General features: G+C 36.0%; 1 protein-coding gene across 1 annotated transcript in view; it reads left to right on the forward strand.

Moving 5' to 3' along the window:
• LOC120497431 (sodium channel protein type 2 subunit alpha-like) overlaps positions 1-17,093 on the forward strand; it is a 67,427-nt gene that overhangs the window by 18,990 nt on the left and 31,344 nt on the right. Inside the window, exons 2-12 of the mRNA XM_039698947.1 lie at positions 591-914; positions 2,643-2,761; positions 3,999-4,088; positions 4,939-5,067; positions 5,729-5,820; positions 8,520-8,756; positions 12,182-12,245; positions 13,391-13,532; positions 14,339-14,545; positions 15,331-15,621; positions 16,262-16,642. Of these exons, the coding sequence (XP_039554881.1) occupies positions 642-914; positions 2,643-2,761; positions 3,999-4,088; positions 4,939-5,067; positions 5,729-5,820; positions 8,520-8,756; positions 12,182-12,245; positions 13,391-13,532; positions 14,339-14,545; positions 15,331-15,621; positions 16,262-16,642 (2,025 nt within the window). The 5' untranslated portion in view covers positions 591-641. The remainder of the gene's footprint in view (positions 1-590; positions 915-2,642; positions 2,762-3,998; positions 4,089-4,938; positions 5,068-5,728; positions 5,821-8,519; positions 8,757-12,181; positions 12,246-13,390; positions 13,533-14,338; positions 14,546-15,330; positions 15,622-16,261; positions 16,643-17,093) is intronic.

Consider the following 17,093-nt stretch of genomic DNA (forward strand, 5'->3'; position numbering starts at 1 on the left):
TGAATATGGCTTTATAGATACAATGTGTTTGTGTAGTACGTAATAGTATAATACAAACATTAGTTTGGCAGTCACAGTATAAGCCACCAGATGGAGCAATGTTGCCATATTAATTGAGAGTAATAACAATAGCATGTTTTTTCTTTCTACTTTTGTAATATAAATGCAAGGTTCTTTAAGGTGGTGTGCCAAAAATGTACAGATCTGTATGGTAGAGGTTGTGACCATTGACTGCAATACTTAGCTGTGCTGAAACATTTTTTACTGTTTCACAATAAGGTAACTTAATGTTAGGCTAGGGAAAGTTAGAATATTTTATTTTTTTTTGTTGTGAGATATTAATCTGAGTTGACAAACTGTAAGCAAATTTGATCTCTTTTTTCTATTTTTTTATTTACTTCTTCTACCTCTTTGCCATGAGTAGCTAATTTTCTATTAATTATCTGACTGTTAATTGAAATATTTCTTGCTACAGGGCTTTATAAAGAGAAAAGAGGAAGATTCTGATTATGCCAAACGCTTATATTTGGGGATTTTACTCGTGGTGTGACCTTCTGTTTCTTCTTTCTTTTTCCTATGTGCCCTCCTAGGATCTTCTTGCACAGGAGCCCAAAAGCATTTAAAATTTGAAGAATGAAAAGATGGCGCAGGCAATGCTGGTACCACCAGGACCTGACAGCTTCTTCTATTTCACTGAGGAATCTCTTGCAGCTATTGAAAAACGTATTGCTGATGAAAAATTTCATTATCACCGAGATGAGCCTACAGATGATGCTGGTCATGAAGCAAATCACCCAGAGCCAAATAATGACTTAGAGGCAGGAAAGACACTGCCATTTATTTATGGTGATATTCCTCCAGGAATGGTGTCTGAACCCCTGGAGGACCTGGACCCATATTACATCAATAAAAAAGTAAGTGTTTTGTATTAAGAATGTAAGTAGAGCACTCCTGTTTTACTATAACCTGATAAATGCTCTGCTGGGAAGTTGGTCAGAAGCAGTAGGTGCTATCATGTTAGTTATTTTGATTTCACTATAAAGATAACTGTAACTCTTGCTGAAGTTGCCTCTTCTTTAAAAAAGGGGGAAAAAACACTTGTCTTTTAATGTCTCATGTTGTGGTATTTTAGTTAATGGATTTTGCATTGAATGTCCTGTAATCTCTTCAGATCTGATTTAATGCTGAACCATTTGAAAACTTTCCGTCTCTCTGGCTGTTCTCTGGGTTTTTGTAAGAAACATGACTGAAATCTAGTTCATTACACACGTCTTTAGACAAAATGCTCACTCAGTCATCTCTCTGGCTGCTCTCTGGGTTTTTGTAAGAAACATGACATCTGAAATCTAGTTCATTACACACGTCTTTAGACAAAATGCTCACTCAGTCATATAACAGAGCAATCATCGAAAATATCATAAAAATATTTGTTTTACAAAATTTAAAAAAAATGTAACGACTAAACCAATCTTGGTGTTCCAATATTGGGTAAATGTTATAGGCCCAATATAGACCTGAAGACAAAATCTAAATTGATATATACTGATTCAGTTTCATTTATAGATATACTGATAAAAAAGGAAGAGAAGAGCAAGGTGTTTACTTTGGCAAGTACAGAGGAAGGAAAGTTATTTTTATATATGCATGTGAAGTGAAATGATGTGAAGAAGGGAAACAAAACTGAGTTTACATTAAAAAGTCTGTACAAAATAAGCAGCAAGTGGTTATTTTATTGTGTAATCAATAATAGGGTTGTTGAATTAAAACCATAGAACAGATTTTTGAAATTAAGTACTTAATAATCAACAAAATAATGTCTTGCAAGCTAAGAATTTAGCCAAAGAGCTGTATTATATCAGTAATAAGCAACCTAAGCAGGTTTTTTCTAGTGTAAAATGTTGAGGACTAATAATCATGCAGATGTTTTATTAGTTATTTTAGTTTGTATTCTCTTAACTTCACAAACACTATTCACAAATGACCTATTTCTTTTATACTAAAATGTCATTGGAAAACAGAAATATTCAGTGTTGTAGCCTACTTATTTCCAGATGTGAGATTTTGGGAGAATAATCTTTAAATGTAGATTGAATTAAGATTTCATTAAACAATATTTTCATTGTGTCTCCTATTTATAATTAAAAATTGTTACATTGATGGTACTAGTGACAGCTGCACAAACAATAAAGGCAGTAAAGCCAAGGATTTCAAAAGTCAAGGGTGTCTCACCCCAAAAGCAGTTTTAATGTGCTGAAATGGTTAAATAGTTCCTTATGAGGTCCCAGAAATGGTTACTTAGGTGCTTTGTTTTGCATTGCCAGCTTTGTTCTGAATTGCAAGTAAAAGAGCTGCATTAAATGTAAAAAGTCACATTTTTAATTATAGTTTCAAAGCAATTACTTAATCCTAGAAAATCCGAAATGCAGATTTTAAGAGCACAAAGACAAAGAATTTGTGGTGTAGCATTTTTTTTTGCTCATATGAAATTTTAGAATCTGTTATTTCCTTCCACAATTCTACTGAAAATACAATTTGGCTACTTAGGTGTGTGTAAGATGTCTGTATTATGGCAAGCTTGCCACAAGGTATCCTTAATTTCCTAACCAAGCTACCCCCATGCCCTTTTTGTGTGTTTTTTAAAGACTTTTATAGTACTGGATAAAGCGAAGACAATCCACAGGTTCAGTGCCACACCTGCCTTGTACCTTTTATCTCCTTTCAATATCACTAGAAGACTAGCTATTAAAATTTTGGTTCATTCATATCCTTTTCAAGTGGTTTGTTAAAAATTGTTACTGATTAATATTACTAATGTTTAACACTAGGAGTTTTGATTTGGTGTTTGAATGTCTTTCAGCATCAATCTGAGCTAAGATTAGTCACTTAACCTGCTGATTAAATTCAGAAGAAAAGTCATTAGTAGAGTCCCCTAAGGTGCAGTATTGAACCCAACCCTGTCTAAAATCTTTATGGGTGATCTGGATGAAGGGAGTGAGTGTACCCTTGGTAAGTTTGTGGATATCACCAAGTTGTATGGGAGTGTCAATATTCTGGAGGGTCGGAACGCCCTGAGGAGGGAACTGGACAGGCTGGATCAATGGGACAGACCAAGAGCATGAGGTCCAACATGACCAGCTGCTGGGTCCTGCAAATTTGCCACAACAGCCCCATGCAGTGCTGCAGGCTGAGGGCAGAGTGACTGGAAAGTGGCCCTGTGGGAAAGGGCTGGGAGTGCTGGTAGACAGCAGCTGAACACGTGCAGCAGCCACAGCACACATCAGTGCATGCCCAGGTGGCCAAGAAAGCCAGGGTCAATCCTGGACTGTATCAGGAATAGTGTGGCCAGAAGGCCCAGTACAATTACTGTCCCCCTGTACTCGGCACTGGTGAGGTCACACCTCAGGTGCTGTGTCCAGTTCTGGGCCCCTCAGTTCAGAAAGGACATTGAGGTGCTGGAACAGTCCAGAGAAGGCCAGAAAAGCTGGTGAAGGGCCTAGAGAGTGAGTCCTGTGAGGAGCAGCTGAGGGAAGGAGGGTGTAGCCAGGTGGGGGCAGCCTCTTCTCCTAGGTAACCAGTGAAAGGACAAGAGGAAATGTCCTCAAGCTGCACCAGGGAAAATTCAGGTTGGACATCAGGAGGAATTTCTTCACAAAAATATTGTCAAGCATTGGAATGGACTTCCCAGGGAAGTGGTAGAGTCAATATCCCTGGAGGAAATGGCTGGATATGGCACATAGTGCCATGGTCTAGTTGACAAATAAAGCATCAAGAGTTGGATTTGGTGACTTCAGCAGTCTTTTCCAACCTAAATGATTCTGTGATAGGTGAATAAACATCATTCTTGTGAAATATCTTTGCATTATTTATGACATTGCTAGTGATAGTAAACTGATTTGTATTGTATATGTTGTTAGTATTCTATGTCCTGGTCAATTCCTCGTATTGTGTGTTATGCAAATTTGGCTTTTAAAGGGGTATGTTCCTTAACCACGGTCCACATTGTTCAACAAGGTCATTATGCTCACTATTTTGGCAAATTGTGTGCTTATGACATGGAGGAATCTTCCAGAATGGGCGAAGAATGTAGAGTAAGTATGCTTAAATAGGCTAATAATTTTTAAAATGCTTTACAAATGAAAAGCAAATTAAGAGCTAGACCACTCAGTTTTACTTACTTGTGTAATACCAGTATTCTCATTTTTCCTGCTTGGAGTTGGATCATAGCTGCAACCCAAAGCAGCACAGTCCTGCAAGCTCTGCAAAGGAAAGAAGCTGTGACATTGTTAACCTTTTTCTCTGAACAAAATGCTGATGAATACATTTCCTCAGAATGTTCATACAAACAGTGTTTTCATGTGTTCTCCTTCCTGAGCTGTTCTTTATCATTAAGAAAAGAAATTGGTCATTTCACGCAAAACTACTGGGTTTCATTGTGGAAAATGCTTTCTATAGCCCCTTTGAAACAACTTCATTTAGTGCAGCAAAATCTAATTATGGGACACACACACTCTTTAGAGAAAATACAGCTGCTGAGGATTATTGTTCATCATTCTTAAATCTGCCTGGTCAGCTGTCAAGTACCTTCAGTAAATACTAGGTTTTACTTAACCCATAGACTCTATTTCTGATGTGGCAACCATGTTCAAGTGTTACTTGAACAAAAAATTCTTTTCCATGTTATTCATGGTTATCATTATTAGTTCTGAAATTTAAAAATCTTATGTGCTTGAAACTGCAAAAATATTTTTTCAGACAAAATGAAAAAGTACAATCCTATTATCTTACAAAAGAATGGTGGAAAACCTGCCATACTTTATGTGAGTTTATAACTGCTGTTCAGTGTATGTACTAATTACTGGGTTTATTTTCCTGTATACTCATGATGTATCACTGAACAACACAGCAATCTTTAACTTTGGTTTGAATGTTTTTTCATAGGTACACTTTCACTGGAATTTATACTTTTGAATTTCTAGTAAAAGTTTTTGCAAGAGGCTTCTGTATAAATGATTTTACGTGCCTTCGTGACCCCTGGAACTGGCTTGATTTTGTTGTCATTTCCTTTGCGTAAGTGTATAATATTTTTTTTAAGTAAGATAAGAAATGTTTTTGAACATGTAATAGTTTGTTTGGCTTATATTAGTTCATATGAAATTAATTGTAGCTTCAAGTTTTTCCACTAGAATATTTTACACTAATGTAGCGCATAGCAGAATTAGTGTACTGTTCCACAGTACAGACAATACCACTAACAATCAATTTAAAATAGGTTTTTAAAAACAAAAGCAGGTCTATAGGTTTCATTTTAAATTTGCAGTTAATGGTAAATCTTAAGGGTGAATTTCTTAGGGAAAACTTAATTGAAACAGGAAAATATGAATGCAAGTCTTTAAATTTAACTTACTCCTTAAAAAAAAAACCCAAACAAACCAAAAACGACAAAAAAACCCAAAAGAAATAGGATTTCTGGATGTCAGGTTCAGGTAAGTAGTATAAGCTCTGCCTCAATTCTGAATAACTGTGATTTAATCCTACAGGTATATAACAGAATTTGTAAACCTAGGCAATGTTTCAGCTCTTCGAACTTTCAGAGTATTGAGAGCTTTGAAAACTATTTCTGTAATTCCAGGTAAGAAGTAACTGTGTAAAACAGTAGACACTCTACATCACCTCTGTTTAATTTTGTGTGTGCTGTCGTTGTTTTTGTGTGTGGAATCCCTCACTACAGATATGTGACAGAGTTTGTGGACCTGGGCAATGTCTCAGCGTTGAGAACATTCAGAGTTCTCCGAGCTTTGAAAACAATATCAGTCATTCCAGGTGAGAGCGAGGTTAAACACTGCGGCTGACTTTAATTCAATGAAACAGAATTCATATTTTTTAAAATATAATTCTTATTTCTTTCCACAAAAAAAAAGCAGGAATCAGAAGATATCAGGATTCACTGAGATCTCTGATTCATTGCTTTTGAAAATGAGCACTTTCCTTTTGAAATCAGCCTTTGAGTTTAACAGATTCTTGCATGAGACATTGCAGTACACAGTGTGTGTGGTTTGCATCGTATGACGTCAAGCTTTCTTCTCCACATTCAATGAGTATTAGTAACCCTAAACTTTTCTTACCCATGTGTATCCTACCTACATGATGTTATGTGGTATTTTTTGTGAATATCTGTGTCTAAAAAAGAAAACTGTTTGAAATGTTGACTTACTAAGAAGATGAAGGAATAAGATAATAAAGAATAGCATGGGTGTTGCATGGGGGATTTATTATCTTAAAATGCTACACTTTTCCAAACCATTTCCAGTTTTATAGCATTAAATGTTAATCCTATTTATTGTTGAACAGGCTTTTTACTACTGACTTCTAAATCTAGTATGTTATAAAACTGATAGTAGTAAAGGTTTGGAGCAAGATGTATTGACAAACGAAAAGAAGGAAGATGTTTATGTGAGATCAGTGTACAGCATGAATAAAAAATAGTTGCTTGTTTTATCATTGAAACAAGTTGTTTTGAAATATATGCAATTCATTCCATTCACAGTTTCAAGTGGACATAAATTTCAGCTGTTTATTCATTTTCACAAGTGAAAAAGCTCTTCACAAAAATGTTGTTTCACAGACATTACAATCATGTATTTGGGCTTTGCATGAAATCTATAACTTTACTAGGAGACATTGTAATTTCTGTGCTTTGAAAAAGTTTCCAACATCAGAATAAAAACTCCTTTCCGTTTGCAGGCCTGAAGACTATTGTGGGAGCCCTGATTCAGTCTGTGAAGAAGCTCTCGGATGTGATGATCCTGACTGTGTTTTGTCTGAGTGTATTTGCACTGATAGGGCTGCAGCTGTTCAAATGATTTTACGTGCCTTCGTGACCCCTGGAACTGGCTTGATTTTGTTGTCATTTCCTTTGCGTAAGTGTATAATATTTTTTTTAAGTAAGATAAGAAATGTTTTTGAACATGTAACAGTTTGTTTGGCTTATATTAGTTCATATGAAATTAATTGTAGCTTCAAGTTTTTCCACTAGAATATTTTACACTAATGTAGCGCATAGCAGAATTAGTGTACTGTTCCACAGTACAGACGATACCACTAACAATCAATTTAAAATAGGTTTTTAAAAACAAAAGCAGGTCTATAGGTTTCATTTTAAATTTGCAGTTAATGGTAAATCTTAAGGGTGAATTTCTTAGGGAAAACTTAATTGAAACAGGAAAATATGAATGCAAGTCTTTAAATTTAACTTACTCCTTAAAAAAAAAACCCAAACAAACCAAAAACGACAAAAAAACCCAAAAGAAATAGGATTTCTGGATGTCAGGTTCAGGTAAGTAGTATAAGCTCTGCCTCAATTCTGAATAACTGTGATTTAATCCTACAGGTATATAACAGAATTTGTAAACCTAGGCAATGTTTCAGCTCTTCGAACTTTCAGAGTATTGAGAGCTTTGAAAACTATTTCTGTAATTCCAGGTAAGAAGTAACTGTGTAAAACAGTAGACACTCTACATCACCTCTGTTTAATTTTGTGTGTGCTGTCGTTGTTTTTGTGTGTGGAATCCCTCACTACAGATATGTGACAGAGTTTGTGGACCTGGGCAATGTCTCAGCGTTGAGAACATTCAGAGTTCTCCGAGCTTTGAAAACAATATCAGTCATTCCAGGTGAGAGCGAGGTTAAACACTGAGGCTGTCTGAAACTGCACAGAAGCTGAACTCATGTTTTTAACAGAAACATCCAGGTTTTTGTCGTAATTTCAATTTCATTTCCTTTTCTATTTCTGTAGAACAGTCAGCCTCAGAGTTTAATAGTCAATTGCATGAAGAGCTCATTTACATAGCTTGTATATTCCTCCATTTAATGGTGTCAAATTTTCTCTCCCACATTAAGGATCAAAATTAAGTCTCTTTAATGTGACTGTTACATATATATATTTATTAAAGACATTTGGGATTGAAAATTTTAGAGTTTCGTAAAAGTTGAATTTCTGACAGAGGAATAAGATAATGATGAGTAGCATGGGGATTGCATGATGTAGTTATTAGCTTATGATGCCTATCTTCACCAAACCCCACCTCTAACAGAAGATGATGCATTAGAATGCAGACATTAAAATTACTACTGAAATAAAATTGTGGTCTCTTTTCGTTTGTTGTTATAGAACCAAATGTTGTGTATTGTAATAGAATAGTGGCAAAGGTTTGGAGCAAGAGGCATCAAAAAGAAAATAAACTATTTTCTTTAGATGTTGTGTACATGTATAGAGAGCATGAATTGAAAGCTCTTGATTTGAAGAGCAGGTGCTTTGGAAAGTATGCCATCCATTCCCATTCATATTTTCAAATTATTTTTTCAGGAATGATGAAAATTATTGGTAGCTTTTTATTTGGAAATGCTTTAAGACTTTTTTTGAAGCTGTGCATGGTATTTAGTAGTATGTTGGAGACATTTAGATTGCATTTTAGCTTAGTTAAATATTTAATATTATAATAAAAATCTGCCTCTCTTTGCAGGCTTGAAGACTATTGTTGGAGCCTTAATTCAGTCTGTGAAGAAGCTCTCAGATGTGATGATCCTGACTGTGTTTTGCCTGAGTGTATTTGCACTGATAGGACTGCAGCTGTTCATGGGCAACTTGAAGAATAAATGCCTGTTCTGGCCATCAAAAAATTCAACAGCCTTTAAAGAACGTGTAGTTCCATACTTTAATGGTACAGAATTTGACTGGGCAGCATACATTAAGGAAGAAAGTAAGAAATACTGTTATAACTTGCTAAAATTTTATTTGTATGTAAACCAACACACAATCACAAGATAACTGTTTTATACTGCAGACTAAAGATTAAAAAAACCAATTAAATTGGATGGCAAAGAATAGGAGCTTGTGTATATTGCATCCCAAACTCATGCTGACGTGGTTGCTCTTTCCATTAAGTGCACTTAGAAATCTATGTGGAAGCTCAGGTTAGTTTTAGAATCATGGAATCATGTGTGTTGGACAGGATCTCCACAGTCTAGGCCAACTGCTGCTCAGCTGCAGATCCTGTTAGAGCAGACTGCTCAATCCCTCGTTCCAGTCAAGTTTTTAGTATCTCTAAGGATTGAGATGCCACAGCTTCTTCTGGGCAGTGTGTGCCAGCATTTGACCAGTCTCACAGAAACTTTCTTCAATATAATTTCAGAATTTCCCATGCTCAAACTTGTATTAGTAGCCTCTCATCTTTCTGCAGTATGCTTCTGAGATGAGTCAGGCTTCATCTTCATTACAGTCTTTCATACTATGCTTGTAGGTAGAGTGAGGACCTTTGCACATCCCTTCCTCCCCCCCTGCTCTCTCCCTGGTCTTCTCAAGGCCTCACAACACCAATTCTTTTATGCTCTTTTTGTATGTTTAGGGTATAAAAAAGACAGACAAGCACTAGATAAGTATGAGAGCCTGGTTAAGAGGTGCTTTTATTATTTGGTAGAGGTAGCAAACCAGTTGCTTTTACCGATCCACAACTCTCCAGGCAGCCTGAGATTCTAGTAGTAGAAGAGATGGTATTCAGCTTGTAGGATTTCATTGGAACTGAAAAAGACATTTTTTTCCAGATATTTTCCAGCAGGCTTAAAGTCTGTAGACTGAAGAGATAAAATCCAGGCTGGTTGAGAAATGTGTAGATGCTTGTGTTTTGTATTTCTGTCCTTTTAAGTGATAGCATCAATAACATTATAGTACACAGTGAACTACGTAGTATAATAACTTCTCTAATTACCAAAAATTAGTTTTCCTGTGTGGGTTTATACTACAAATGGATTTACAGGGCATTGCTTAGTGATTACTTGTAAAAGCAGTGTATTTAAGTAAAAAAATTTATAGGATAATGGATGCTAGCTTTCTTTCCCAGTGACTCTCAGAAAAAAGTAAAGGAAAATAGAATTGTTATAGGCTGAGTTTTGATGAACCAGATTTTCTCCTATTTTTAACATTGGACATTAAAGTTGTCAGCTTCTTTCTGCATTTTGGGGTTATCTTTCTATAGTTCTGAATTGTTTAAATTCTGTGGCTGTGTTTATATTTTATGTTTTCTGTGAAATCTGTTATTTTAGCTAGTTTATTTACCTAAGAAGGGATGGAGGGAAAATGGAGTGGTGATAGTGTTTTTTGGGCAATTTTGGCTGATAGTTTGAAGATGCTGCAAAACATTTGTGAATTCTCACTTCAGATGCAGGTTATACAGTATATAGATTCTCTATTTCCAGTTTGCACTAGATGGCAATCTAAAAGAAAAAAAAATTCCAGAATGTCAGTTGCTTTCTGTGCTACATGTTTTGTCCTTGCTGGGCGTCTACAGAGTGCTGATGCAGGCAAGGCTGTTTGGTCTGGTTGGGTTTGTATTCCTCCTTTTTCACATATCTATTCTTAACCATTTGTATAATGCAGTGTCAGCTGCATTATAAGTACTAGTTTTGAACGGTAGATTCAAAACCATATTCATCACTATATTTAAATGTTTAGTTTAGAATCCTCCTATGTTCAAATATTATTCATTGTCCTATATTCATATATTATGGGCTGTTTCTGACTATTTAAATACAGTAGGTTTTTTACCCTATGAAAATGAAAACCTTTGTCAGCTTGAAAGGTGCATTGAGATCATCAGCTGAGAATGACGGCAGCTTGATTTAGTTGAGTGTTTTTCCACATTTCTGTCTCTTCTCCAGATCTCAGTGCCTGGCTATCCTCATGGTGAAAAGTATTTCCTTATACCTAGTCAGAGCCTCTCTTTTTTGTAATTGTGCCCACTGTCAATTGTTCTTCTGCCAGGCACAGTTGAGAAGAACCTGTCTGTGTCCCCTTGATAACTTCTTGTTGTTACTGGGTGCTTTCCACCAACTCCCTCCAGAGCCTTCCCTTTGCTGGGCTGAACACGTGCAGGTTCCTCTCAGCACGTGGTGGATACTCCAGCCTCCTCATGACCTTGGTGACCCTGTGCTCCATTTTATCCATGTCTGCTTGCACTGAGCTGCCAAACTTGGACAGAATACTCTGGGTATGGTCTGATAAGTGCAGAGCTGAGGGGGGCAGTCACTTCCCTTGCTCTGTGAGCTGGCCTCCTGTTCCTGCAGCCCTGGAGGCTGTTAGCCTTCTTGGGTGTCAGAGCACACTGCTGACTCAGCCTGTCCTGGCTCTCTGTCCAGTAAAACCCCCAGTGCGTTTTCTGCAGAACTGTTCTCAGCCAGTCACTTCCCAGCCTGTATCACTGCAAGGGGCTCTGCCCTCCCAGATACACAGCTGCATTTGTCTTTGCTGAATTTTATGTGTCTTCTGTCAGCCTGTTTCTCCAGTTTGCCTAGGTGCCACTAAATGGGGCCCACCTTCTATATCCTTCCCTAATTCATTATCATCTTTCTAACTGTATTCTTCTTCTTTTTTTTCTTTTATTTTAAGGACAGCACAATTGTTAATCATTATAACAATGTGTATTTCTCTTTTTCTGAAGGCTACGATCTTACAATTAAAAGAAAAATTCTCTAAAGTTGTTTATAGTACAGCAGCTGTTAGAACATTGTAATTGCAGCACCTGTCTTCTTTTTAAATGCTGCCTTCATATTTTCCCGGGATGTGCTAGTTAATGTTGCTCTGACTGCAAAACTGCCAAAAAGCCATTATAAATGTTCCATTTTAAAGGAGACAGGCTTTGTCTGATTACAATCTACTTACTGAATAAGAGGAGTTTTAAGTTTTGTATTTTATATTGCTTATCTATCTTGGAAGGGTATTCAGTGGGCAAGAAGTGAATTTCAGTGACTCAAGAAATGAATATGCAATTTATGTTCTAATCATTGTCCTAGGATTTTATTTTTGCAATGTATTTTTATTTTGTTGCCCAGAGAAGCTGTAGATGCCCCATCCCTGGGAGTGTTCAAGGCTGGGTTGCATGGGGCCCTGATCTGTTAAGTGCCATTCCTGCCCATGGCAGGTGTTTTGGAAAGAGATCTTTGAGGTCACTTCCAATCCAAGCAATTCTATGATTCTGCCAGTATTTGAACCCACTGTTGGGAAAACATTAATGGGAGATTATGATCATTCAAAACCTGATGACTTGAACATTGGTTCATCCTCACAAAAAAAACCCCAAAAAACTCCTGTCATTTGTAAACATGTTACTATTTTATTTTTTTTTTTTGTTAGGTCATTTCTATCGCCCAGAAGGAGCAAAGGATTTTCTGCTTTGTGGCAATAGCTCAGATGCAGGGTAAGGTACACTGAAAATTACATACTATCTGTCTAAAAAACATGGAAAAAATATCAATCTAAACTCCAAAAAGATAATTTAGTTACCTAGTGTCACAGTTAATAATAATATGGTCATGGTTCCTAGTAGCTAGACACTTGAATGAGTGAAAATGTTAAATGACAAAATACTTCGCTGGAAATTTGTTTTAAAAGCTCATGTGTAACTAGAAAATTCCATTTAGCAGGTAGACTTGTGATATCAGTGACTTAAGAACATTGTTTGCCATGGGTTTCCTGCCATTTGTCAACCCTAAAATAGCAATCATATAATAACCATGTCATATAATTCTATATGCTTATGAATTATCAGTCCATCCCTTGGTTTTGGTAGGTAACAGCTTTAAAACACACATACTCAAACTATTTTTGTAAACATCTAACTTATATATGTAACTAGGAGATAATTTTGTGCACGTGTATAAATGTACATCAAACAGGCACACATACCTGAGGAGAAATTGTCATAGTGTTTTTTATAGAGGTTTTGGGGACAAGAGCTTCTTCTGTCCTAATTGAAACAGTGTGCTTACATTTGATATTAAGATTGCATCACCTACTCTCAGAACCAATATGAAAAGTTTTATGAGATAGAAGTATCTCTATGCTGTTTATTTGCTCTTGGCAAATTGGTAGAATTTTTTAATTAGGCTCACAAAAATGAAGAAGCCAAGAAATCTGGTATGCTGACCTCACTGACAGACAAAGTTCAGCATAAAATATGTGTGCTGGTTATCTTTTACCTGCATGGAAGAATCCACCTATTGAAATCTCTGTGTTAAGTACATGTATTATTTTCATTGAAGATATATTTGCAGAGGTAATATCAAACTTGATAATTAACTTTATTTTGTTTAAAATTGTGAAAAGCGATAGAAGGAAATACTGTCATTCCTTGTTTGGTCTCTCTGGATTATTCTTCAAAGAGCAGACTTTTAATTTCTCCACTAGTCTTTGAATTGTTTTAAGCCATAAACAGCAGCACCCTCCACAGATGAACCTTCATAAGAAGCTAAAGAAACAATAATTTTAAGAAAAAGTGTTATATGAAATTTGTGTATGGATTGTTTTGCCTCTTTCTTTTTTTTTTTTTTTTTCCTCTTACAGTAAATGCCCAGAAGAGTTTATCTGTGTGAAAGCTGGGAGAAACCCCAACTATGGATATACTAGCTTTGACACATTCAGCTGGGCTTTCTTGTCACTGTTTCGACTGATGACACAGGACTATTGGGAAAATCTTTATCAGTTGGTGAGTATTTTTTAAAAACTGGTTAGTATATTACTGGCCCCAAATCAATCATGGAAAGGCCATTCTTATTTATATTACATACCATTGCTATTGTTAGCCATTGCAATTTATCACAGGAAGCAAATTCAATTGCAAAACTAAGCAGACATGGACACTTGATACAGAATCTCATGATTTCTGAGGAGTCACATGAGGAGTTTTTTGGTGCTTAATTTAATTTTTACAGTGTGTGTTTCATTTGGTGCGTCATGATATTTTCAAAAATGTCAGTATTGAGTTTAAATTATAAAAAGACTTCATGATAGCAAAACCAGAACCTTAATTTCAGTACGTTATATCTTTTATAACTTAGAATGACTTGATACAAATTAACTTTCTTACAGTAGCTTTTCATTATATGGTGTGTGCAGATGTGTTAATTATAATAAATACTATGTTCTAATTATCTAGTAAATTGTGCCATTTTTAATTCATTTGATTATTTCAAAGGGAAAGCATGCTAATACATGGTAAGCATTCTAAGCCTCCAACCTATGATATGTGACTTACATTAAGAACTCTGACCCCACATACTTCCCAAGATTATTAGGCATTGGAAGAGGTTTGTCACAAAGCAGCACGACACTTAGGCACTCATACAAGAATGCTCCCTTTATTTTGATTAATTTTTAATTCAGAAAACTTGTATGATTTTACTGCAGAAGGAAAACCAACTAAGTTTTGCACTTTTCAGTTATTAATGCTTATGAACTGCAGGACTGATGCATTTCTTCACTAGCTGGTTGATTTCTCTTCTCCTCCTATAGACACTACGAGCTGTTGGCAAATCGTACATGATATTTTTTGTTGTGGTGATTTTTCTGGGCTCCTTCTATTTGATTAACTTGATTTTGGCTGTGGTTGCCATGGCCTATGAAGAACAAAATCAAGCAACTATTGTTGAGGCAGAGCAGAGGGAGGCAGATTTTAAACTGAAGCTTGAACAACTGCGGAGGCAGCAAGAAGAAGCTCAGGTATTTTCTGTCACAATCTGGGTCTTAGTGTGTTCCTTTGCATGCTATTTATTAAAACAAAACCAATAATTAAATTTACATATTAAAAAAATCCATTCTTTAGCATGCCTTGCAAATACTTTAGACTGCTTGTTCTATGCCTCTTTATTGCTTTTAAAATACATAATATCTAAAGTGCTAATGAATTTCTGAACTGAGAACAAAAATAGCATCCAAATCAGAATAATAGTTTTAAATAAAGCTCTCTTATCTTGGGGTAGTAGCTAGTAAACTGCCATGATAATTTTCCAAATTCTCATCCTAGAAATAATTTCAGTACTTTTCAAGCCTTGTTTAGAGTGTAAAATATTTTCATCTATAAATTTCTGATTCATTTTTGCTACTTGTGCTGCTACTAGTGAATCAAAGACTGGAAGCAGCTTAAGGAAGCTACTTACAATAAAAGTTAGGATTAGTTTACTGAATTAATACAGACAGAAGTGTGAATGTGTTTAGCTCTTTTGTTTGCCGTTGCATTCACTCTAATTAATAAATTTAATAATTTTCATATATTTTCTAATGAACTTTGTGGCAGTAGACGATGCAAGCTGACTACATGACACGGATGCTAAGTAGAACTCATTCAAATTCCATTCATACTACCAAATTTCATTTGTAGCTTTGCACAAATCCAGCTACACTGTTTACTGGAAGTAATTTGATACTAATCTTAAGAACAAGGGCTATATCCTTCCTTAAAAATAGTGTGATTTATAAAGCATCTTGTTAAATAATTGCTGTGGCAGGCAATAGCAGCAGCTGCAGCAGAGATGACTGAGTACAGCTGTGAAAGCGGGAATGCTGCACCCTCAGATAGTTCTTCAGATGCATCCAAGCTTAGCTCAAAAAATGCCAAAGAAAGGAGAAATAGAAGGAAGAAAAGAAGGCAGAGAGAGCTCTCTGGAGAAGACGATGATGTGAAGGATGAAAAGCTTCCAAAATCTGAATCAGATGGCAGTATCAAAAGGAAAGGTTTCCGTTTTTCTTTTGATGGGAACAGACTAACTTATGGGAAGCCATTTACATCACCCCACCAGGTACTGTAATGCAATTATAATTTTTGGAATTTGTGAGATTACTGTCATATATAACAAACTTCACTGCAACTTTACAATATAAGGCAACAAAGGAAAAACAGTGTAGCATTCTCTTAAATACCATCTTGCAGTTGGTATTATTTTCTCGAGTGTACCTTAAAAAAGTGTTTTGTTGTCTCTCCTTTTATTATTTAGGACCTTAACATGCACAGCAGCATTGCATTTTCCTAGTTAATCTGAGATAGAAATGCCTTCTTAATTCATAAAAGGAAAATTTAAGTATAATGTATGATTTTAGAAGATTAAAGGTATTGATATCTTTTAATGTAATGGATGATCTTTGTGGATCATTGGATTTTATGTAAATCTTGGTTTTTCTCTTTAAAGCAGACCATGAAATAACTATGGCCTTATACCTGTTATTTTTTTCCTCTTCAGTCATTGTTTTAGGTACACTGTAAATTTACCCATTCAGTTGACTTTCATCTGTAATGCATCTTTGAGATCAGCCTGAGGCAGTGTATTAAAGATGACGCTGGGAAATTCCTGGAGAATATAAATTATTATTGTTTTTCTTGTATACAGACATGCATTTTGGATACTTATCTTCAGACCATCATTTTTTATGTTTCCTTTGCAGTCTTTGCTGAGTGTTCATGGCTCCCTGTTTTCTCCCAGGCCTAGTAGCAGAACAAGTCTTTTCAGTTATAGAGACGACAGAAGAGAGAGGGGATCAGAAAATGAATTTGCTGACGATGAGCACAGCATGTTTGAGGACAATTCGAGCAGAAGAGGTTCTCTGTTTCTGCCGCGCAGGCACGGAGAACGGCGCAGTAGTAACATCAGCCAGGCCAGTAGGTCATCCAGAAGGCTGACCGTCTTCCCAGTGAATGGGAAGATGCACAGCACTGTGGATTGCAATGGAGTGGTTTCCTTGGTGGATGGACCACCAGGTCTGTTGTCTCCTACTGGACAACTTCTGCCAGAGGTGATAATAGATAAACTAACGACTGATGGCAATGTAAGAAGTTTAAAATTACTCCAGGTTTCATGGCCTTTCTTTATTGCATGGACAATGTTTCAATGAAATTATTGCTTTGAAAATGGATGGGAAGTTGTGAATGCTCTTGCAGATCTTAGTGTAATGAAATGGGTTTGAAGTGATTCAGTCAAAAGTGAGAGGCTGAAGCCTGAAAGAGAACAAAGTAGTAAGTTTTTACATACCTGCAAAGAAAAGATAGGTGTACATCTGCTTAATGAATGAGATTAGTAATGTTCCATTGCTAAATCTGTTTTAGAGCACAAAATAGGATGTCCAGCTAAAAGCTTCCTGTACCTTATTAGATTATTTCCATTCTTTTTTTTCTTTATGGTTTTAGCCTCCTTTTAAGTGTATTTTCAGTCAGTAATATGCATGTGTTCATACATTTGCTATTGTGCAAATATAACATAGTCTTAAAGATTATGTTGAC

Source organism: Passer montanus, unplaced genomic scaffold (genome assembly GCF_014805655.1).
Source record: "Passer montanus isolate IOZ18808 unplaced genomic scaffold, ASM1480565v1 scaffold1, whole genome shotgun sequence".
NCBI classification, from domain to species: domain Eukaryota; kingdom Metazoa; phylum Chordata; class Aves; order Passeriformes; family Passeridae; genus Passer; species Passer montanus.